Raw genomic sequence first — 23,849 nt, 5'->3', positions numbered from 1 at the left:
CTATAATATAGAAATACTGACAATATGGACTGGAACGTTGGGGAAATGCCTGACAAGGAGTCAAATTGAAAACAAAACATTAGTTTGACAGCGGGAGGCTGTCCTGAGAGGCAGGATTTATGAATGTTTGGAGAGCTATGATATGATTAGGAATAGTCAGTATGGCATTGTCAAAGGCAGGTCGTGCCTTACCTGCCTGATTACATTTTTTAAGGATGTGACTAAACATATTGATGAAGTTAGAGCAATAGATGTAGTGTATATGGATTTGAGCAAGGGACTTAATAAGTTACCTCATTCAAGGCTGATTGAGAAAGGAAGGAGGGATGGGATCAAAGGGGACCTTGCTTTGTGGATCCAGAAATGGCTTGCCTACAGAAGGCAAAGAGTGTTTGTAGACAGGACAGATTCTGTGTAAAGATCGGTGACCAGTAGTGTGCCTCGGGGATCTGTTCTGCGGCCCCTTTTCTTCGTGATTTTTACATATGACCAGTATGAGTAAGTGGGAGATGGGTTAGTAAATCTGCTGATGGCAGACGGTAGGGGGTGTGGTGGACAGTGTGGAAAGCTTTCAGAGGTTACAGCGGGAGATCGATAGGTTGCCAAGCAAGTTTGAAAAGTGGCAGCCAAATACGCGTGAGGTGGCTCATTTTGATAGGTCAAACATAACGGCAGAATATGATCTTAATGGTAAGACTCTTGGCAATGTGGAATTTTGCGGGATTCAGCGGCATTTTGGGGTCCGAGTCTATCGGACACTCAAAGCTGCTGCGTAGGTTGACTGTGTGCTTCAGGGCGCACACGGTGGATTGGCCTTCATAAATCGTGGCATTGAGTTTAAGAGCCGAGAGTTAATGTTACAGCCTCATAGGACCCTGGTCAGACCCCACTTGGAGTACTGTGCTCCGTTCTGGTCGCCTCACTACAGGAAGGATGTGAAAAACTATAGAAATGGTGCACAGGTTATTTTCAAGGATGTTACCTGGATTTTGGAGCGGGCCTTATGAGAATAGTTTGAGTGAACTTGGCCCTTTCTCCTTGCAGCGACGGAGGATGTGAGGTGACCTGATAAAGGCGTATAAGATAGTGAGAGGCATTGATCGTATGGATAGTCGGAGTCTTTTTCCCAGGGCTGAAATGTCGAACACGCGAGTGGGCAGTTTTAAAGTATTTGAAAGTAAGCACCAAGGAGATGTCAGGCGTAGATTTTTTTTTTTACGGAGAGGGTGGTGAGTGGGTGGAATGGGATGCCGGCCACGGTGATGGAGGCGGATGCAACAGGGTCTTTTAAGAGACCTTTGGATAGTTACATCGATCTTAGGAAAATAGAGGGCAATGAGTAACTCTAGTTATTTTCAAAAGGCAGTACATTTTCGGCACAGCATTGTGGGCCGAACGGTCTGTATTGTGCTGCAGGATTTCTAAGTTTCTAAAATTCCGGATTTTCATCGCAGACCCTTTATGAAGACGTATGACTGATACTTTCTGTGTTCATGATCTTAAATGCAGAGAGCTGTCATGCATTTTCACAGCGAGTTAATTTTTCCGAGTAAAAAGGACCATTAGGCCTGGCGGGACTATGTCGTAGGGCATTAACCCGTTTAACTGTTGACAGAGACATTCGTCGTGAAATGTTCCCGTTTATGGGTCAAACCTGAGCAGAATCTCAATGAAACCATTATAATAATTGAGTGTGTTTGGTGTGTTTAGTGAGAAGCGCTATTCGAAGTACAAGCGGAAGGGTTGGGATCTGGTTTGAAGCAGATCAGATATGAATAGAAGTCCAGTTTCGTGGGAGAGAGACCAAGCCTGCTCTGAAAACAGAACCAGTAAGTGAAGTGTCATGAAAATTGTTTCGACACATAACACACAGGCATCTTGGAAACGAGGAACCGAAAGAAAAAACAGAGCAAGTTATTCAACATGAAAGTTAACAAAGCAGCAGGAGTAGAACAACACGCTGCGGCCTCGAGAGAAAGGGCCTGAGAGAGTCAGAGAGATGCGGAGATTAAATCGCAGGGTACCTTGGTAATGGCAAGCAGAGAGTGATGGTGTGTGGATAGCTTTCCACATGCTACCCTGTGAGCGGGAACACCCCGCTGCAGCCGATTCAGGCAGCCTTGTTATTTCTTACGCAACTCGACTGTATGAATTATCAGTTTAGATTACTCTCAGTAAGGAACCCGGTGAAAAATGATGCCGGTTCCAACTGCGAGAACTGCCACCGCCTGTCTCAAAACAGAATGTCCCAAAATTAAAATATGTCCGAAGGTTTTTCCATTTGCTATCTTAAGAATTGTTCTTTTGCAAGAGAAAAGAGAAAGTACATTAGAATTCATCGACAAGAAAACTATAAATAAACATTGAAGACACAATGTGCAAATTAAAGTAATACTCAGAAGGTCAGTTTTAAAGAGTTTCTATAAGTGATTATGTAAGTGGACGAATCAGTTCGGAGCAGAGGTGAGTGAAGCTATCCACTCTATTTCAAGAACCTGTGCTTCCCAGCCCAAGAACGGCTCACGAATACAGAAATCTGGGTCTCAGGGCGCCTTTATCTCGTGGCCGATGGCAGTCGCGAGAACAAGGTGTGACTTTAGTGGCGGAACCCCTGGATGATGGACGCTGCTCCCTCGGGACAGAGCTCAAAACAGATATTATCCTCTGAGAAACGAGGTCATTGTACCCCTTCTATTGTCGCCTGATTCAGAAGACAGTCATTCAGATAGCAGCGTGATCCACAGAAACTCCTGTCGGTTTAAAGGCGGGAGATGATGGCCATTGAAAGGAAAATATGGAAGAAAATATCGGACTGCAATCGAGCAAGAACAGTGAAAGCAGTCAGGCCGGTTGATGTACGCCTGAAGGAATGGGGTCTGCCGTTTTGTGAAGCTACCTGGAGAGATCCATTTTGCGAACTGTTGGATAAATCGGCTCTTGCTCTTGGATAACTCAAGCAGAGCAATTCAGCGCGTGCTCAGGGAGTTTCTGCTATTGGTCTGATAAACCCGGGATCAATCTCGGTAAACAGTGTATTGGGTGCAGTGTCAGATGTGCAGAAGATCTTAGCGAGCGTTCGTGGAAAGCAAAATCAGAAACCGTAACAGAAACTGTCTCAGCAGAAGCAAAGTATTAATTAGTTCTCCATTCCAGAGACCTGAGGACAATGGCGGGTTTGCTGAAGTGATCTCATTATCTCGGCTCAGTGGCTTGTTGACCGGGTTTACTGGTTTGGGCGAGGTTCAACGGAGCTAATCAATTCAGCAAAGGGGTGGAATGGGTTAACGTCCCACCGCATCCAATCGGAGAGTGTTTCAGGCTGGTCAGGTGACTTCGTACCAGCAATACTGAATTGCGTCATTTGAACTCATAAGGAGTGTTTTAAAATCAGGAAGTTCGAATGCAAAGCCCGGAGAACTCCGGAGATCACCCATCGCAAGAAGGAGCTCCCATGCCAGAGGCTGGAAAAGGAAAGGAGACGTCGTCTGGCCAACGGCAGGTTCCCTCCTTCGATGTTATAAATTGGAAGAGTGGACTGAGTGAGTACAGCGTGTTTGCCAAACTCGTACAGTTGATGAATGAAGGGAGACAGATAAGTAAGAAGGCAGTATCTTTTTCTACTCCCCCCCCCCACCCCGAGGGTTGACATGTCCCATCCCCGAGTTCACGCAATTAAGGTGAGAGAGTATAATTTCAAAGAGATGTGATCGGCAAGTTATTGATACAGAGTGCCTGGACTGCGCTGCCTGGGGTGGTCGTAGAGACTGAGGCATTCGGGAATTAGAAGAGCTGTTTGACAGGCACAGAAGTGTGAGCCAGTGGGAGGATGTAGACATTATGAAAGCAGAAGATGTTGATTGAGTTGGAAGTTTGATCACTAATGTCTTTCGGTTTTCTGAACATTCTGGGACGAAGGGCCTGTTCCCGTGGGGTACTGCTCGGGTATAAGCTGTCACGGAGAGGCCCGTCAAAGCGGAACGGCTTCGCAACTTAAACTGACTGTGAATTGGCTCACACGGTCCAACAGGGGAGAGAACACGAGTAAAATTAATATAGAAATGTTTGGGCGTAATTAGACATGGGCGGACAGGGTTCAAAGTCCCGGTGGAAGGGGTGAATGGATCTGCGAACTGTGAGGCAGAAATCATTCCACCACAGCGGAGGATTGAAACAACAGGAGACAGTCAGAAAAGAACTAGACACTGGACATTAGAATACGACAGCACAGTACAGGCCCTTCGGCCCTCGATGTTGTGCCGACACATATATTCCTTTAAAAAAGTACTGAACCCACATTCCCCCGTAACTCTCTGTTTTTCATTCATCCATGTGCCTGCGAAAGAGGCACATAAATACCCCTAATGTTTTAGCTTCCACCACCATCCCCGGCAAGTCATTCCAGGCACACACCACCCTCTGTGTAAAACACTTACCCCTGATGTCTTCCCTAAACTTTCCTCCCTTAACTTTGTACATATGCCCTCTGCTCGTTCCCTGGGAAACAGGTCCTGGCGATCCACTCCAGCTATGCCTCTCATAAGCTTGCTCGCTTACTCATTAACACAAAGGGATCAGATCAAACAGAGCTACAGACATTCCGACTCCCTTCGCTCACAACCTCCGGAATGAATGAATATCTGTTCTATGGCCAGTGTGTTTGAGAATGAGAGGCTGCAGCTGTCGGCTGCGCAACCGTGCCCGGCGGCTCACGGGATCGGACGGGGAGACAGTCAGACTTAGACTTCCACGGCTAGCAGGTGTTTAGGGCTTCGTGGTGTAACTTCCTGGGTAGGTTGAGAAGGGAAGTCCGAAATGATAGCGGGGGAGGCGGGGGTGAGCTGTGCAGTCAGGGCAAAGAAGAGTGGGAATGAGAGGGGCTTGTAGTAAAGGGGAACATTGATAGAAGACATTGATAGGTGCGCCAAGATAAGCAAGAGAAGGAGCAGAGATAATCAGGGAAGGGAGGCAGAAGGAACGGGGTAAGAGTGAACGGAGTGAGCGAGCAAGGAAGACAAACAGAAGAAACATAAGGCAAGTCATTGTTATAGTGATGAAGAGATACGAGATGTCTGCAGTCTTGTGCAGTTCACTTCTCCTCGCGGTATTTCGGGACCAGGGAGTTCGGGCCGACAGCCGGCTAATAATGCAAACAGGATTGCGAGGAACAGTTGATAAGTTCAAATTTCAATGTAAATTTAAGTGAACCAAAGCTCAGTGATGACACCACATACTAACCCGAGTTTCGTTATGTTGCGGGTATTCACAGTAAATAGAGAGAGAGAAAAAAAACAATCTATGAAAAACTGCTGAAAGACGGGCAAACAAAGAAGCTGAAAGAGACACCAAAGGATATAAACACAAAAATTGAAAAATAATAAAGTAACAATAATTAGATTATGTGGAAGTTGTATTCCAATAATTTGTTCCAATAAAACTCTTAAATTTGTCCGAAAAGGTTGAATTTTAGAACAAGACCAGCGCCCTTATTTACAAAAGACAGGATTAAATATATAGGTGCTCCGAAGATGAAATAATTGGTTACTTGGGGAAAGAAATAAATATATATATATACTAAAGTTATTACGAACTCCATGGAGCATGTGGGGATCTTTCAATATCCTTTTTTTTTTTCTTTCTTTCTTTTTTTCTTCTTTTTTTCAATAGGAATGTTAGGGGGAGGGGTTAAGGGGAGGGGGGATGGGTAACACATATTTTCTTTTTCACACACTTTTATTCTGTAACTATTTGAAAACACAATTAAAAAAAGTTTTTTAAAAAAAGTAACAATAATTAAAATACATAGGTAATAAATTTTGATAACATGAGTTATGGAGTCCTGGGCAGTGAATTTCATCGGCGTGGTATCAATTCAGTATTGGAGTGTAAGGACGTAAGATGAAACCATAAGATATAGGAACAGAAGTAGGCCATTCGGCCCATCTAGTCTGCTCCACCATTCAATCATGAGCCGATCCAATCCTTACAGTCATTCCCACTCCCCTATGTTCTCCCCATACCCTTTAGTGCCCTGGTTAATCAAGAACCTATATATATATATCTCTGCCTTAAAAAAATTCCCAATGACGTGGCCTTTATAGCCTCTAGTGGCAACAAATTCCATAGATTTAACACCCTCTGACTGGTAATGTCTCAGCATCTCTGCTCTAAATGGATGTTCTTCAATCATGAAGTCTTGCCCTCTTGTTCTAGACTACCCTACCATGGGGAAAAAAAACTTTGCCATATCGAATCTGTTCAGGTCTTTTCACATTCGAAATGTTTCTATGAGATCCCCCCTCATTTTCTCGAACTCCAGGGAAAACAGCCCAAGAGCTGTCAGAGGTTCCCCATACGGTAACCCTTTCATTCCTGGAATAATTTTCGTGAATCTTCTCTGAACCCTCTCCAATGTCAGTATATCCTTTCTAAACTACGGAGCCCAAAACTGCACACAATACTCCAAGTGTGGACTCATGAGTGCCTTATAGAGCCAAAACATCACATTAACGCTCTTATATTGTATATCTCGTAAATGAACGCCAACATTGCATTCGCCTTCATCACCACCGACTCAGTCTGGAGGTTAACCTTTAGGGTATCTTACACAAGAACTCCCAAGACCCTTTTTTTCTCTACATTTTGAATTCTCTGTGCAGCTAAGTAATAGTCTGCATCTAATAGTAATAGTAATAGTTTTCAACTTTGTATTTCACTTGCCACTTCTTTGCCTAAACCCCTAACCATCTAATTCTCTCTGAAGACTCTCTGTTTCCTCAACACTACCCACTCGCCTAACTATCTTTGATTCATCGGCAAATTTAGCCACAAATCCATTAATCCCATAGTCCAAATAATTGACATACATCGTGAAAAGCAGCGGTCCCCACACCGACCCCTGTGGAGTTCCACTGGTAACTGGCAGCCAGCCAGAATAGAATCCCTTTATTCCCACAGTCTCTTTTCAGCAGATCAGCCAATGCTCCAGCCATGCTAGTAACTCCCCTGTAATTCTGTGGGCTTTTATCTTGCTAAGCAACGTCACGTTCGGTACCTTGTCAAAGGCGCTCTGAAAATCCAAGTATATCACATCTACTACATCTCCTTTCTCTACCCTGCTTGTAATTTCCTCAAAATATTCAGTATGGTTGTCAGGCTGGATTTTCCTTTCAGTAAACTATGCTGGCTTTGGCCTACCATGACGTATGCCCCCAGGTACGCCTTAATCCCACCCCCAGCAATCGATTCCAACAAAATAGCGGAGTAACATTTGCAAATTTCCAGCCATTCGATACAACGTTGAAGATGTCGATTCTTGAAAGATCATTGTTATTGCTTTCGCAATCTCTCCTGCTACTCTCTTCAGAATGTAAGCGTGCATTCCATCAAGTACAGGAGATTTATCCACCATTTAGCTTCCTGAACACCTTTTCAGTTACAATTGTCAGTCAAAATACTTCACTTCCCTGACGCTCATCTTTTCCTTCCGAATGACCTTCTTAGTTTTCTGCTGCAAGTTGTTCAAAGGTTCCCAATCCTCTATCTTCCCACCAGGTTTAGCCCTCTCTTTTGCTCTTTGGCTCTGACTTCACCGCCAGCCACTGTAGTGTCTTTCATCCATTCAAAAATTTCTTCTGATTTGGATTATATCTGTCTTGCACTTCCTCATTGTTTTTTATTTGCAGCAACTCCAGCCTTTGCCATTCTGCTGTCCTACCTGCTAGTGTCCCTTTCCAGTCAACTTTGGCCAGTTCCGCTCTCATGTCATTGTAATTTCCTTTAATCCACTGAAATATCGACACACTGTTTTGTAGTTTCTTCTTCTCAAAGGTCAAAGTGAACTCGATCATATCGTGATCACTGTTCCCGAAAGGATCCTTAACCTTCGGTGCTACTATCAGCTCCTGGACATTGCACAAAGTTTGTAAAGTGAGCCTGGTGCTTTAGCAATAACAATTTTCCGTAAGCTTGCTGGTGTCGGATTTAAGGTTCATTATCTCCTTCCTAGCAGCAGGCGCGAAAATAAATTATGGCTAGGATGTTGGGGGTCATTGTTGGTGGATGCCATATTTGTCAAGGTTTATGTTCGGATACATGCGCACGAAAACATGGAGACTCGGAATGATAGAGTTAAACTTAGAGTTTAATTAGACAGATAAACTAAATCAAACATTGAATAACCCAAATGCAGGGAAAACTAAAACCGAAGCCAGAAACACTCCAATCTAAGATTACCATCGACGCATTACTCAACGGATAGCATTGCCCTTTTAAATACATCCGAGGGCTGGGAGGAATTCGCACTCAACTCCCAAATATTAGACAAAAATAAACCACAAAAAAAATTCAGGTTAATGAGGGCGTAATGCTCGGCCAGCCTGACCTCCGCTAAACGCAAACAAGACAAAGATACTATAATCTGAAAGAAAGCTGGATCTCCCAGTGGCCAGCTATTTAAATTCTGATTCCCATTCCCATTCCCCCACGTCACTCCGTGGCTTCCTTTACTGTTGCGATAAGCTCACACTCAGGCTGGAGGAGCAACACCTCATATTCCGTCTGCTTAATCTTCAACAGTCTGTTGGCATGGACATCGATTTCTTGAACTTCCTGTAAATGCCCCATCACTCCCTTACCATTCCCCATTCCAATTTCCCTCTTCACCTAATCTCCTTAACCGCCTGTCTGGTGTTCCTCTTCCTTCCCATTGTCCATGCTCTTCTGTCCTTTCCTGTCAGACTTCCAAAAGACCATCAGCCCATAAGACATAGGAGCAGAATTAGGCCATCTGGCCCATCGAGTCTGCTCCGCCATTCAATCATGGCTGATACTTTACTCCTCCTCAACACCAGTTCCCGGCCTTCTCCACGTAACCTTTGATGCCGTCTCCATCAAGAACTTATCAATCTGTGCCTTAAATACACCCAACGACCTGGCCTTCACAGCAACACCACTCTTTGGCTAAACAAATTTCTTCGCAACTCTGTTTTGAAAGGGCGCCCCTCTATCCTTTTCTCAGGCTCCTTGTCTAATCCACCTGTCGAATTCACATCTCTGTGTTTCACCCCTTTTCACCATTTACCCGCAACCTTGTGTTTCTTCCTCCCCCCGTCTCATCTTCTTACCCTCACCCCAGCTTAAGACTCTGTACTATTTCCCATTGATGCTGCCCGGCCTGTTGAGTTCATCCAGGTGTGTGTGTGTGTGTGTGTGTGTGTGTGTGTGTGTGTGTGTGTGTGTGTGTGTGTGTGTGTGTGTGTGTGTGTGTGTGTGTGTGTGTGTGTGTGTGTGTGTGTGTGTATATGTGTGTGTGTGTGTGTGTGTGCGTGTGCGTGTGCGTGTGCGTGCGCGTGCGCGTGCGTGTGCGCGTGCGTGTGCGTGTGCGTGTGCGTGTGCGTGTGCGTGTGTGTGTGTGTGTGTGTGTGTGTGTTGCTAGGCTTTCCAGCATATGCAGATTTCTCTTCTGCATAAGTATCGACCGGTTGTTCGTGACAAATTTCCCGTCACGGCAGACCGTGTCGATGTGCTGAAAGGCGGGGAGTACTGCAACTGCACTGTGCCCACTCTAACTTCATTTATTTATTTACTGGGACACAGCGTGGTGTCGCCCCTCCCAGCCCTTCGAACAATGCCGCAGGGTAACGCTCGGATCTGAGGCCAGCATAAACAAACCAAGGCAAAGCTAGTGCGGTTACAGAGAAAGGGAAGTTCAGACTCCGCTCGGCATAGGAAGCTCAGGATGTTCTTGAGGAAGTTTGTATCCAAAAGAAAAACGAATGGCATGGACAGACGGACAGACAGACAGACATATTCTATTGATCCCGAGGGAAATTGGGTTTCGTTACAGTCGCACCAACCAATAATAGTGCAGAAATATAGCAATATAAAACCATAAATAATTAAATAATAGTAAGTAAATTATGCCAAGTGGATATTACTCCAGGACCAGCTTATTGGCTCAGGCTGTCTAGCACTCGGAGGGGGGAGTTGGAAAGTTTGATGTCCACAGGCAGGAAGTACAGTAATGGCAGGTATTAGGGTGATTAAGGGGAAGCCTGGCTGGCAGACATGCCTTCCGGCGGAGGAAGCTGTGTGACGTCAAGGAGGGTGAGTATATAATATGCACAAACTCACCTCCTCTCTCGCTGTAATTATGTCTGTCCCACTTCACCTCTCTTTATCTGTCAGTCTCTCAACCCGCAGACTCTTCATGCCCCTAACTCCGGCTGGCGCTGCGCGTATTTTGAACAGATTTGTGCTTCTTATCTGCCGTTGGAAGGGCGCAGAAAATGTTTCAGGGAATGATTATGCCAGTGACTGCTCCTGCTGCGGTTTTTCTGGAATAGGACAACGGCCACACACACACACACACACACAGACACACACACACACACACACACACACGCACTCACACGCACACACACAACCAGACACACACAGAGCGAGAGAGACAGAAAGCAATGTGTGTATATATATATATATATACACACACATAGGTGAGTAAATATGTTTCCCAGGCTTCCCCAGCTCAGCATAGAACCTCGGCCTCTGTAAGTACTTTACCTTCAGCAAACATTTCCAACACCCTCCTCTTCGAATTTCCCCTCATCTACATAAGGCTGTGCTATTAACAGTTGTGTCTGAGCCTTCTTCATGCGAGTGTTGACGTTAACTTGAAATTGCGAGCAATTTCCAACACTACATCCCTCTTAGCATCAGCCAACGGCACCGGGGTTGGTTCTGCCACCAACTAATTATCCTCAGACTTAGCAATGTTACATAAAACGAGTATATGTATCTGTATAAATAAATAAATTATAAATAAATAAATAAATTACTCTGTGTGTGTGTGTGTGTGTGTGTGTGTGTGTGTTTTGCTTGGCTTTCCAGCATATGCAGATTTCTCCTCTGCATAAGTATCGGCCGGTTGTTCGTGACAAATCCTCTCTCTTTCTCGGAAATAGCACACACGCTGTTCGCTTCCTCTCACTCTTTTAAAGGAACAGTCCACTTTAGAATAATCCTTCAGATCTCATGACACCACTCTCCTTTTAGAAAATTTTTTGATGAACCAGCAAAACTTCGTCTTAACTATCGATTATACAGCTTGAAGCAATACATGCGTAATTATCAGGTAACATGGCACAGCATTACAATCTTTAACTTAACATCCAGACGAACAGTCTGTTATAACATTGTCTGTACCTCTCACGTTGGTTTTTGCCATGTCATACTCTTGTGAGATAAGACTCCAGTTAATCAACCTTCTATTTTTATCTATTCAGAGAGAGAAAGTAACAGCATAGAAACTCAGCCTCAGTAAGTACTTTACCTTCAGCAAACACAGTAAAGGGGATGTCGTCTTCTGTTGTGGAGTTAGCAACTCCAGACCAGGGTTAAACACACCGACCGCTCCCCACCGGTCACCCCTTTGTCCACACTGTGATCAAAAATCCCACCCTTGTCGTGGGCACACAAAGCTCACTAGAGTCCTCCTTGCCTCTGGAGTCGTGTGTCTCCTGTTCGTCTTGTGTGTCTGGTGTGTGTCTGATTAAAAAGTCAACTGACCTTGTATATATCTCAGTGCGGAACACAAACTGTCCATCATATAGCTCCGCCATTCAGTTTCGAAGGCAGCTCACAGGCTACCTGTTCCTCTCTCTCTGACATAGCACACACGCTGTTAGCTCTGTCTCTCTCTCTTTTCAAGGAACAGTCCACTGTAGAATAATCCTTCAGATCTCGTTACAGGAGAAAGTGAGAGAAAGCAATAGAGACACAGAAAGAGAGATGGAAGCGAGAGAGGGGAACAGAGGGGGAGAGAAAGAGAAAGAGAGACAGATACAGGCAGAGAGACAGACAGAGGTACAGAGAGAGATAGAAAGAAGGGAAGTAACGGAGACACAGAAGAGATAGACAGATATAAGAGAGAGAGAGAGAAGGAGGGAGGGATGGATGGGACCACGATGGGATTAGGGGCTTCAAAGGAACTGGACAACGCATTCAAATATCTACTGCGGCACACTGAACTCATTATTCTGTAGTTTCTGTGTTATCGTTATGCAGGTCTTATCTGAGAGCAAGAATCACTTTGCCAGCGGGTGTATCAAGAAGGAATAGGACAATTCCATCGTTGCTTCCGTCCTAAGCAGGGAACGAGATAATCCTTTTTCGGAGAATGGAGACAACACGACTATTTTCATGGATTCTGATCCTCGTTTCTACCACGTGCCATCTGAGTAAGTCTCTATTTTAAATTAAAGACCACGGGTAAGAATTTGTGAAATTTGCAAACGATTATGCACAGTGGCCTTACTTTACCACTGACCCTTATTCAAAAGCTGGATCCTGAAAGAGGTGTGGCCCGTATTTCCAGGTATTGCAAGGAATACGTTCCACTAAATCACAGTTAAACAGACCCCTTAATAGTTCCAGTTTTTAAGAAGCGAAATCGCAACTTTTGCAATCCAGTTGGGAACATATTTCTAAATGTTGGTAAAATCCAGGTCGGATCCATATCGTGTTCCGATACTGACTATATCTGGGATCAGCAGAGGAAGCAGATTTCCGAACATCATTCAGGAAGTGTCCAGACGCAGAGCTGAATCATCCAGGCATCGGTATCTACCGCTGAACTGCTAGAAGATGGGGTTGGTGCAGGTGGGGGCCCAAAATCCAATTTCCCGCGCGGTTTCCCATTAAATCGCCTTCAACCCCAAACCTTGTTCTTCATGATGCACCAGAGCTCGGGAAAGGACTGTGGGCTGTCGCGCTCTTTATGGCCCTCTTAAGTTGAGAAAACTCGAGATATCACCTGTGTCTCTCCCTCCTCCCCGCCCCCCACCCCCTGCCGCCCCAATACACACACGGTCAAACGAATAACGTCCTGTCTCGTTGAACACTTCTGCATAACGCTGATCTCTGATTCCAAGTTTCTATCCGTTTCCAGGTCGGGGGAAAGCTTCGAACAGTGGGGGTGACGTCATCATACTGAGCATGATGGAGAACTCTGCCGCTTACGTCTACACCCAGAGCGACGAATCCGACATGTTGGCCATCGAATATCTCGCAAAGGAGCGTGAAATTAATAGTGTGCTTGACGAAGCGTGGACGGAGGCAGTTAAGAAACGAAAAAACGACCCGCGGCTGAGCAAGGTCCCAGTGCCCAGGGGGCTCAAAGAACAACACGTGGTGGCCATAATTGCCTATACGCTTGAGACCCCATTCTACAGCCAGTTCAATGCGGCACTGAGGTTGTACGGCACCAACGACACGGTGTACGCGGAGAAATTTCCCTTCAAAAGTTTCCAGTACCTTCTATCCATTGCCCTCGAGAGACTGAGAGAGGAGTTGGGTAAACCACCCCAGCCGACCTACAGAGGAATGAAAATAAGGTCCATTGGTAAGGTGGGATCCAGAATGAAATTTGGCTATTTTGCTTCGTCCTCTTGCAAACAAGGGGAGGGGGGATTCGGCAGAAAAACAGTGTTTACAATTTTCTCTCAGTACGGTGCCCAGATACAAAATTACTCGGCTATCCCCTATGAGGAAGAGGTTCTGATTCCGCCATATGAAGCGTTCATAATCACATGTTACCAACCGCGTGCTGACGGAGTTGATATTTCTCTCCACACGGACGGGAAGGCTGAGATCCGGGTAAGGGTGGAGAGGGGCAGTAAAGGCGAGATGATTGTTCTGCGGTGTGAGGGGACCGCCATTTTTCCAATGGCGTGGTTGTCCATCCTGGCGCTGTTGCTTCACATTTCGCTGTAATGTGCGGGCGGAATGCTCGATCCCCGGTTCGTGCTTCAGCTCAGATTACTATAGCGTATGGGGGAGGAGGGTGGGTTAATTAACAGATTCGCAAAAGAGCAGCCACCGCGTAGAGCAAAAGGTAGTCAAACATTTCCTGTCCCAGAACCATCGTCAGATTGTGTCTGAATTCCCAAAACAGGTGCCTCAGGGAAACTGGGTTGAGAAGTGGCAGTTGGAGTTCAACCCGGATAAGTGTGAGGTGGTTCATTTTGGGAGGCCAAATATGATGGCAGAATATAGTATTAATAGTAAAACTCTTGGTAGTGTGGAGGATCAGAGGGATCTTGGGGTCCGAGTCCATATGACGCTCAAAGCTGCTGCTTAAGTTGACTCTGTGGTTACGAAGGCATACAGTGCATTAGCCTTCATCAGTCGTGGGATTTTTGAGCCGAGAGGAAATGTTGCAGCTATATCGGACGCTGCTCTGACCCTATTTGGAGTACTGTGCTCAGTTCTGGTCGCCTCACTACAGGAAGGCCGTGGAAACCATAGAAAGTGTGCAGAGTAGATTTACAAGAATGTTGCCTGGATTGGGGAGCATGTATTCGGAAGACAGTTTGAGTGAACTCGGCCTTTTCTCCTTGGAGCGGCGGAGGATGAGAGGTGACCTGATAGACGTGAATAAGATGATGAGAGGCATTGACCGTGTGGATAGTCAGAGGCTGAAATGGTTGCCACAAGAGAACACAGGTTTACGGTGCTGAGGAGTAGGTACAGAGGAGTTGTCAGGGGTAAGTTTTTTACTCAGAGTGCGGTGAGAGAAGTAGAGAGCTACTGGACAGCCTGGTAATTTCTAAGGTAAGGACGTGCTCGGCACAGCTTTTTGGGCTCAAGGGCCTGTATTGTGCTGTAGGTTTTCTATGTTTCTGTGTTTCTGTAAACCGGTGAGGACATCCTTATAAGATGATGACAGGAATTGGTTATGTGGATAGTCAGAGGCAACTTCCCTGGGCTGAAATGGCTAGAACGTGAGGACATAGTTTAAAGGTGCTTGGAAGCAGGTACAGAGGAGATCTCAGGGTTTGTTTGATTCTTTACGCAGAGAGTGGTGAGTGCGTGAAATGGGCTGCCGGCGGCAGTGGGGGAGGTGCAAACGATAGGGATTTTCAAGCTGACTCCAGGATGGCTAATGGAAACAAAGAGGGCTAAGGGTAAGACCAGGTAGTTCTAAGGTTCGGCACAGATTTGTGGGCGGAAGGGCCAGTATTGTTCTGTACGTTTCCTATGTTTCTATAAAACTCGGCTGTGTACGGTATATCTGACACATCTCCTGCCTTCTAAGGTCCGACTGCTAAGGAGAACATCTCACTTGCTGTCTTAACCACGGTAGCTACCTAAGTGTTAACTTTTAACGTCCGTGTACATCTGCAATCTGATCTACTTCCAGGAATTTGTCTCTCGCTGCTTATTGTCCTCAGTCCTCACAACCACCTCCACACACACACACGCACACACACACACGCACACGCACACGCACACACACACACACATACGCACACGTACACACACACACACACACACACACACACACACACACACACACACACACACACACACACACACACACACACACACACACACACACACACACACTCCTACTCTTCCCGATTACATTTCACCTGCTTTTTGCGGCGTGTCTCATTTATCGCGCAATATCGTCCTGCGGCAAAATTGGAACTCACACTGGTTTAAGGAGAGTGAACTGGACAGGCTTCAAGCTTGTTGACTCGGCCACTGCAAATGCATCACAGAGATAGAATATCCAATTGCAGTTTTATTTTTGTTTTGTTTTAAGCGTGTAACTGATGGGAAGACGATGCACTCAGTTGGCATTGTATTCCGTTCATCTTGTATCGAATAAAGAGACCATCGAGTGCATGTTTGTGTCCTCCTGCTGTGTGGCAGCCCATCCGCTGCAAAACCCGAGGTCTTTTTGCGCTCAGATTTTATTATCTCACACCACTGTTGTTTTTACGGCGCTGATGAAATGTAATCGAGAGAAGTGCAGGCGAATGTATTTTGGGAGCTCTGAGGAGGCTGGTCAATACACAGCGAGAGGCGAGGCAGAATCCTGAGACTAGATCAAAGTCCCGATGTTATTTCAGTTTCTATCGCATTTTAGCACAGACAGCCGTCGTAAATTAGATTTTCGATGTGTGTGTGTGTGTGTGTGTGTGTGTGTGTGTGTGTGTGTGTGTGTGTGTGTGTGTGTCTGTGTGTCTGTGTGTGTGTGTGTGTGTGTGTGTGTGTGTGTGTGTGTGTGTGTGTGTGTGTGTGTGTGAGTGTGTGTGTGTGTGTGTGTGTGTGTGTGTGTGTGAGTGTGTGTGTGTGTGTGTGTGTGTGTGTGTGTGTGTGTGTGTGTGTGTGTGTGTGGCGGGGTGGGCTTTCATGTGCGTCTGTGCTTTGCACAATTTTCTGCAACCACGGGAGTCCTAAAATCTCAGGGGATCAACAGGTTCTGACTTACACAAACCATATCTTCAGGCACCAGCAATAATTTCACAATGAAAGTCACTTATCTCACATTTCTTCCCCTTTCTGATGCTTGGTCTGAATAACAACTGAATCTCTCGACCATGCCTGCCATTGCTTTATTTAGGGTTAACTTGGGTATGTAGCTACATGTTTAAAGAGGACGCCGCTACCTGGAGATTAATGTGCTTGCTATTTGGCAGATTTTTAATTGCCATTTTTAATGTTATCTATTATCGATTTGACAATCTAGAACATGCTGATAAATTCGAATCGTACATTCCAAGGTCTGTAAAAGCTTATTCCGCTTTAACATTGTCACGAATACGGGTAGACTCTGAACATATATAAAAATAAGAAATATAAAGTCTCAATTAATTGCCATCCGTTTACTGAATTTGTCTTTTTTTTATCTGCCCGTCACAAGCATGTTTGTAAGTTAATATCAATTGCCGGTTTGTTTAGAGACCGAGGTTTCGTACCAGCTAATAGAGAACCACGGGGTGAGTGAACAAAAAGTGATGGTAGACGGTCAGTCGCGAGCAATAGCATCCAAATCTATCGTGAGCCTATCACGAGTATTCACCCTGCGGACAGTGGACCTACCAGGAAAAGTAGAATGCCTCATATCTACCCATGTACCCAGCCACGATTTATCTCAGACCGGTTATTCAGGGGACTATTCAGGTGACGGGAGACGGGTGACAGTAATCACTTTCAACCGGATTATCCAAGAAAAACATTTCCCTTCACGGACGTCTACTTGGGGACAAAGACAGTCCCTCATTCGCAAGAACGCTGTCCAATAAATTTCTGTGTTCAAAACAAAACGGGGCACATATGGCCACGGCAGCAGAGGGCGCTCGTGCACACCAACTTTGCCGTAAAGAGTCAACAAATCACAATACACAGCAGCAGGGTCTTTGCCCAGTACCCGCAAGCCGACTGGCACTATCTACTTCACACCACCCGATGCAAGAAAACAAAGGGGCGGGGGTGTGATCTGTACAAACTGAACAGTTGAGAGGCAGGAACTGGTGACATTTAAGGTGGCTGTCATAGGTGACGTAAATCAAGAAGGTGACAGTTGGAAGAGGTGAAGGGTTGAAGATGCAGGGAGTCTAATGGGACAGGGCCGTGGATCACAAGATAAAACAAAGGAAGAGGGCAGCCAATGAAGTGTAAAGGGGAGGTGAGGTGAAAAGCAGTGGTCATCGGGTAACCAGAGTGGGGAGAAGGTGAGAGTAGACGAGGAGTAGTCACAAGGTAACTCGTGTGGGAAATGGAGAAATAGAGGCGGGGGTGGTTGGTGGGATTATAACTGGAAAGTAGATAAATCGATATAACATCATAATTACCAGAGAGCTTGTGGATGAGGTAAATACACAGCGACACGCACAAAATGCTGGAAGAACTCAGCATCTATGGAAGGGAACAAAGACTCGACGTTCCCGGCCCAGGCACGTCATAGGGACGAGAAAGAAAAGACGGAAGCCGTGAGAAAGAAGGAAGTGCAGAGATGGAGATCAATCTGGACGGTGTGAGGTGCGTCCTGGTGGAGGAGGGAGAGTTAGTGTGATGCAGATGGGCCGGGCAGCGACGATGAAGTGAGATACTGGGAGTTAGTAGATGGAAACATTAAAGGTCGAATTTGATTGGATGACGAAGAAGGGGACGTAGGAAGGGAATGGGAAAAGAAGGGAGTCACGAATCACGTCACCCAATGTTCCGATATGCACGAGTCAAATGCACCTTCATTCAAAACTGCACTAGTCTTACTTAAGTCTCATATGATCGCTTTTCTTTTCCTTTCACATAGTTAAATATGTTTTCAAGGTGACATCTTTATTGTCCTCGAAGGTGTACACTCATAAACAACATTCGGTGATTTACGATATTATTTTTAATTAACACGGCATCACCATACTCTCTGCCTTATCTATCCTTTCGATACAATGTGTATCCTTGGACATTAAACTCCCAGCCTTAATCTTTCAGCCATGATTCCGGGATGCCTGCAGCATCGTGCCTGCCAATCTGCAAATGCGCTGGGAATTCATTTGCCCTGTGTCCTACACCGCGCACATTCAGATACAACACCTCCAGTCCTCCGTTCACCATTTACGATTTTGTCGCCTCATGCTCAACCTACTGATTCCTAACGTTGTATGAGATCCCATCACCATCTGCCTCAACTAACTGCTCCGACACCCCTCTTGTCATCCCCCTTGCAACTCTAGTGTAAGCAACACCGTGCGGCATCAATAAACCTTCCCGCTGGGAAATGTGTCCCTCTCCATTTCAGCTGCAAAACGTCCCTCTGCACGGGTCACAACTTCACCGGAAGCGAGCCTAATACACCAAACATCTCATCCGCTCCATGCTACACCAAATCCTTAGCCACGTATTAAACCGCAAAATCGTCCTATTCCTGGGCTCAGAATCTCGCGGCACGGCGAACCAGTCCTGAGATCACAACACTGGATCCCACGCTCTTTAACTTAGCACCTAACTCCCTGAATATACTTGGCAGAATCTCGACACTCGTCCTACCCATGTTCCCCCTCCCTCTTCAGCATGCCGAGAGCTCGATCCGAGTAATCGCGGACCGTGACACCCGGGAGACAACACACCACTCGCGAATCTCGTCCTCGCCCACAGAGCCTCCTGTAACTAATGAATCCCCGGTCGTCGCTGCTTGTCTGTTCTTCCCGTCTGAGTCCCAGAGGCAGTCTGAGCGCCAGATACACAACCACTGTGACTTTCCTCTGTTAGGTCACTCCCCGAACCACCCGTACACCGACAGTATCCAAAGTGATATACCTGTTGTTCAGGGTGGAACAGCGAGGTACTCTGCACTGGCTCCTTAACCCCTTCCGTCTTCCTGACTGGCACACAGTATCCTGTGACCTCCACCTTGGATGTAACTAACTCTTCTATGCATCCTATCTACCACACCTTCATCCCCCCGAATAATCGGGAGTTAATCCAGTTCCAGCTCCAGCTCCTTAACGAGGCTAATTTGAAGCTGCTGCTGTCTGCGCATCTCGCAGTTGTGATGGTTAGAGATATTGCAGGTTGTCCAGCCTTCCTACATCCCCCAAGGTGAGCATTGAACTGTGCTGCGTGTCGGCCCAACACGGCTGAGCTGACATGAAGAAGAAGAGGAAATAAACTTGCGCTTTTCTTTCCTCTGGCGTCTCTGAGTGAATCCTCTCCTTTCTGAAGCCAGCAAGACGCTGAAGAACATCCCCCTGTCTCTGTCCGCTCAGAATGCGACAGTGGCCGCTGCGCTTTTGAGTAAAGAGCAAAATCCTTGAAATTGCTCTTACAAATTAATCCCAAACGCCGGTGGCCGCTGGTCAAAGCTCCATGACGCTGCCGAGAAATGCCACTGCCTTTTATCCTCGTGAACTGGAACCGATCGAAGTCCCCTGCTGGGGGCAGAGAGAGAGAAAGAGAGAGGTGCAGGGAGGGACGCGTTGGGGAACACAGTGATATAGAACAACCGGACGCTCATCAAAATATTTACTGCCGCACATTGATCTCGATATTCTTTAGTTTCTGTGTTAGTGTAAAGCAGGGCTTATCTGAAAAAAAAAGCAACTATCGTCAGTGGGCACTTGAAGAAGGAAAAGAAAGCATCGCTGCTCCCTCAGTACAAGGAACGAGCTCTTGCTTTTTGAGAGAATGGAGGCAACGCGACTATTTCCATGGACACTGATCCTCGTTGCTACCACGTGCCGTCGATGTCAGTCTCTTTTTTGAATTAAAGACCACGGGAAAATACTTGTGAAATGTTAAAACGATTTTGCGCAGAGACCTTATTTCATCACTGATCCTTATTCATGACGTAGATCCTGAAAGAGGAGGGGCCGGTGTTTCCGGTTATTACAAGGAACACGCTCCCGGATCCATTCCTTCCCTGTTCAGAAGATTCAGTAAAACCAGAAATTGCACTTTCACTAGAACTCCAAATTCCAGACGCGAAATCGCAACTTCTCCACTCCAGTTGGGAACATACTTCCTAAATTTTTTTTACAAAATCCAGATAGGGTTCATTCCATCACCACATGCCTTCAAGTCACTCTCCTGGGATTTGTCCACCCACCTGGCATCAACCCGTCCTAAACCCGGTCACGTCAAGTCTGGTCCCAGCCAACGCGGCGAGAGCGTGCGTGAATTTAATACGGAAACGAGCGCATACGGCAGATAAGGCACCCACGCTCACTTAGCCTGGTGTTAGACACGCCGTCCCCATCTGTGACTCATCAGTTCCAAGTTTGCAGGGCGTCGCGACCTTTCTGAGCGTCAGGAGAGGGAGAGAGGCAGGTTGGATGTCCAAGCTTGCGACAGAGTCCAGCGGTTCTACACTCTGTTAAGGATCGGAGTGTGATGCGGAAGGTTTCTGTAAACTGTTTCTTATCCATTTCCAATTCTTACTGTGATACAACGTGCCGAAATAAAGTTCCTGATCCAAATCCCACCCCCTACAGCCTCAGTATGCTAGTTTCAAACTTAACTACATCAGGAACCTTCGCGTAGAAACGCATGTCCGGAATAATGATGATAATAATAATAATAATAATAATAATAATAATAATAATAATAATAATAATAATAATAATAATAATAATAATAATAATAATAATAATTGGCACGGAGGCAGTTTCTTTTTCTCGAAGTGGGTATATGTCTAGGGGCGGAGAAAAGAGATGTTGAGAGAAGGTTAAGTGGAATCGATTCCACCCGGCGTGTGTTGAGTATGTGGAATGTACTGCCGGAGAGCTTGATGGGACCAGAGTCACAGAAATCCCTAAAAAGAGTATAGACATATATGAATCTCTCGTTAATAATAGGATCACACCTTTGGAAGGATGGAATAGCTCTAGGTCCAGTGGGAAGTGGACTAGTCCACCTGGTGTGGCAAGGTTCGATCCATTGATTGCTTAACCTGAAACAAAGGAGTTGAAACATTCATGGCTGAAATATATTCAGAAAGGAATATTAATTTAGAATAGACAGCAGAACATCATTCCCCATCTCCGAAGCTGATAACATAAAGGTCAGAGATACAAGGATAGACGATTTGGAGCGATCCTGGGGAATCCATTCGTCACCTAGTGAGGAATGAGCATCTGGAACAGACTGCTGGAGAGAGCCGTGGAAGTAGATTTATTCACATCAACTAGGAAGTGTCTGGATGTTGAGTTGAATCATCCAGGCTGAACTATCTACCGGGTAACTGCTGGAAGATGGGGTTGATACAGTTGGGTACCCAAAATTCGTCTCTGTGACAACTGGAGTCAGAGAATCCTAGTGTAATACAACGGATCCTTAAGGTCAACATGCCGCACAGAGTTTGATCCCTTTCCCTCCAAAAATATCCTATCTTAGTTCATTCCTCGTTATGTGTCGTGACGTATCATGTAACCGATCATGTTCCTATGATTATGATTATTTTTGACTTATTTTCCTAACGAACTGATTTGCCTTTGTATTCTTCTGGGCAGTACCCATACAGGTCGGGTGACCACAGCCATTACTATCCATCACCTGCTCCCATGGTTTGACATGACCCTGATCGGAGAGTTAAGCAGGTGCTTCTCCTTTCCCCCTGGGAATCTGAAGGCTAGCAAAGGGATGGGGAACTGTATACCTGTTTTGTTAGTGGCCAATCTTTCAAATACCCTCAGTGCCGATGCCCCATCCAGTTCAGCTGGCAACTTATTCAACGTGGTGTAATTACTTCATTTCCTATTAATTCGCCGACAACCCCAAGCGCTCGAGTTTTTGATACACCAAAAATGGAGCAAGGATTATGTGCAGTGACGCTGTTTATGTGCCTCATAATTTTATACAACTCTATATATCACACTCCGTCTGTACGGTCAACCGAATGGCGCCCTGCCTCGTTGAACCCTTCTGTATGACGTAGCCGTCTGATTCCAAGTTTCTATCCGTTTCCAGATCGGGAGCATGCAGACACTTGGAGCAGTGGGGATGACGTCATCATACTGAGCATGATGAATGACTCTGCCACTTACACCTACACCCAGAGCGAAGAGTCCGACAGCCTGGCCACCGAATATCTCGCAAAGGAGCGTGAAATTAATAGTGTGCTTGACGAAGCGTGTCACTTGACAAACGAGAAAACGACACGCGGCTGAGCAAGGTCCCAGTGCCCCGGGGGCTCAGAGAACAACACGTGATGGCCATAATTGCCTACACGGTTGAGAGTCCATTCTATAGCCAGTTCAATGCGGCGCTGAGGATGTACGGGGCTAACGACTCCGTCTACACGGAGAAATTTCCTTTGAAAGGATTCCAGTATCTTCTCTCCGTTGCTATCGAGAGACTGAGAGAGGACTTGGATAAACCACCCCAGCCGACCTACAGAAGAATGAAAATAAGGTCCACTGGTAAGGAGGGAGATAGAATAAAATTTGGCTATTTTGCTTCGTCCTCTCGCAAGGGCACAAGGTATTCGGCAGTAAAACAATATTTATAATTTTCTCTCAGTACGGTGCCCCGATACAAAATTACTCGGTTTCCCCTCATGAGGAAGTGGTTCTGATTCTGCCAAATGAAGCGTTCAAAATCACGAGATACCGACCGCGCCCTGACGGAGTTGATATTTCTCTCCAAACGGACGGGGTGGCTGGGATCCCGGTAAGGATAGAGAGGGGCAGTGATGGCGAGATGAGGGTGCTGCGGTATGAGGAGACCTCCATGTCCCTATTTGCGGGGTTGTCCATTCTGACGCCGTTGGATCTATTTCTGCGAAGATATAGATAGCGTATGGGGGAAGAGGGTTGGTGAAATATCAAGTTCGATAAAGAGCAGCTTCCACGTACGGCAAATATTAGTCTAACATTTCCTGTCCCAGACTTTTCGTCAGATTTTTTTCTGAATTTCCAAAAACGTGTGACTCGGTTACAAGATTCTTCCACACTCGCAGCTAACTGGTCCTATCGTCTTTCTTTCTTCTTTCCTATGTGCAGCTTGCTTTGATGTGACGCCGACGGGCCAGGCTCACTTCTCTCTCTGTGCCCCTCATAATTCTCCTTATTAGTCCATCTCCAGCCTGTTCAAAGGGAAAATTCGTGGCTGTGTGCGAGAGATCTGAACCTTCACCTGCCCTCTGAGATGCGGCTGCAAAAGAGAGCATCTCGTTTGCATTTTTAACCGCCCTAGGTACCTCTTCGTTAACCTTCAGTGTCCATGTACACCTGCAGTCTGATCTACTCCCAGGAACTAGCCACTCGCTGTGTGTTGTCCAGCTTTCCCAGTCCACACACACACACACACACACACACACACACACACACACACACACACACACACACACACACACACACACACACACACACACACACACACACACACCTTTCCATTTTTCCTGATTGCTTTTCATTTGTTCTCTCGCAGCCTATCTCAGTCACTGGACTATATCGCCCCGCGGGCATAGGCGTCACTTGCAACCGCAACACTATTCTTGCTTCCTGGGCGATGTTATTATTGACGACCATTCCCTACTTAAATACATATCCAAACCCATGGGG

At 46.0% G+C, this 23,849-nt stretch overlaps 1 protein-coding gene across 1 annotated transcript; it reads left to right on the top strand.

Annotated features, from left to right (window-relative positions):
* Nucleotides 1-3,415: 3,415 nt before the first annotated feature.
* LOC140721431 (erythroblast NAD(P)(+)--arginine ADP-ribosyltransferase-like) lies at nucleotides 3,416-14,185 on the top strand. Its single transcript, XM_073036253.1, has 3 exons — nucleotides 3,416-3,539; nucleotides 12,064-12,236; nucleotides 12,947-14,185. Exons 2-3 carry the CDS (start codon nucleotides 12,176-12,178, stop codon nucleotides 13,768-13,770), a joined length of 885 nt encoding a protein of 294 aa, XP_072892354.1. The 5' UTR covers nucleotides 3,416-3,539; nucleotides 12,064-12,175; the 3' UTR covers nucleotides 13,771-14,185.
* Nucleotides 14,186-23,849: the final 9,664 nt, after the last annotated feature.

The sequence above is a fragment of the Hemitrygon akajei genome, unplaced genomic scaffold, assembly GCF_048418815.1.
Source record: "Hemitrygon akajei unplaced genomic scaffold, sHemAka1.3 Scf000055, whole genome shotgun sequence".
In the NCBI taxonomy this organism is placed as follows: Eukaryota; Metazoa; Chordata; class Chondrichthyes; order Myliobatiformes; family Dasyatidae; genus Hemitrygon; species Hemitrygon akajei.
This window is presented reverse-complemented; position numbering and strand designations above follow the sequence as displayed.

Bases quoted from the DNA above. Each gene is read 5' to 3' on its own strand.
- LOC140721431 (XM_073036253.1), top strand. From the start codon at position 12,176: ATGGAGACAACACGACTATTTTCATGGATTCTGATCCTCGTTTCTACC. The intron at 12,237-12,946 runs GTAAGTCTCTAT...ATCCGTTTCCAG, and splicing joins TTCTACCACGTGCCATCTGA to GTCGGGGGAAAGCTTCGAAC.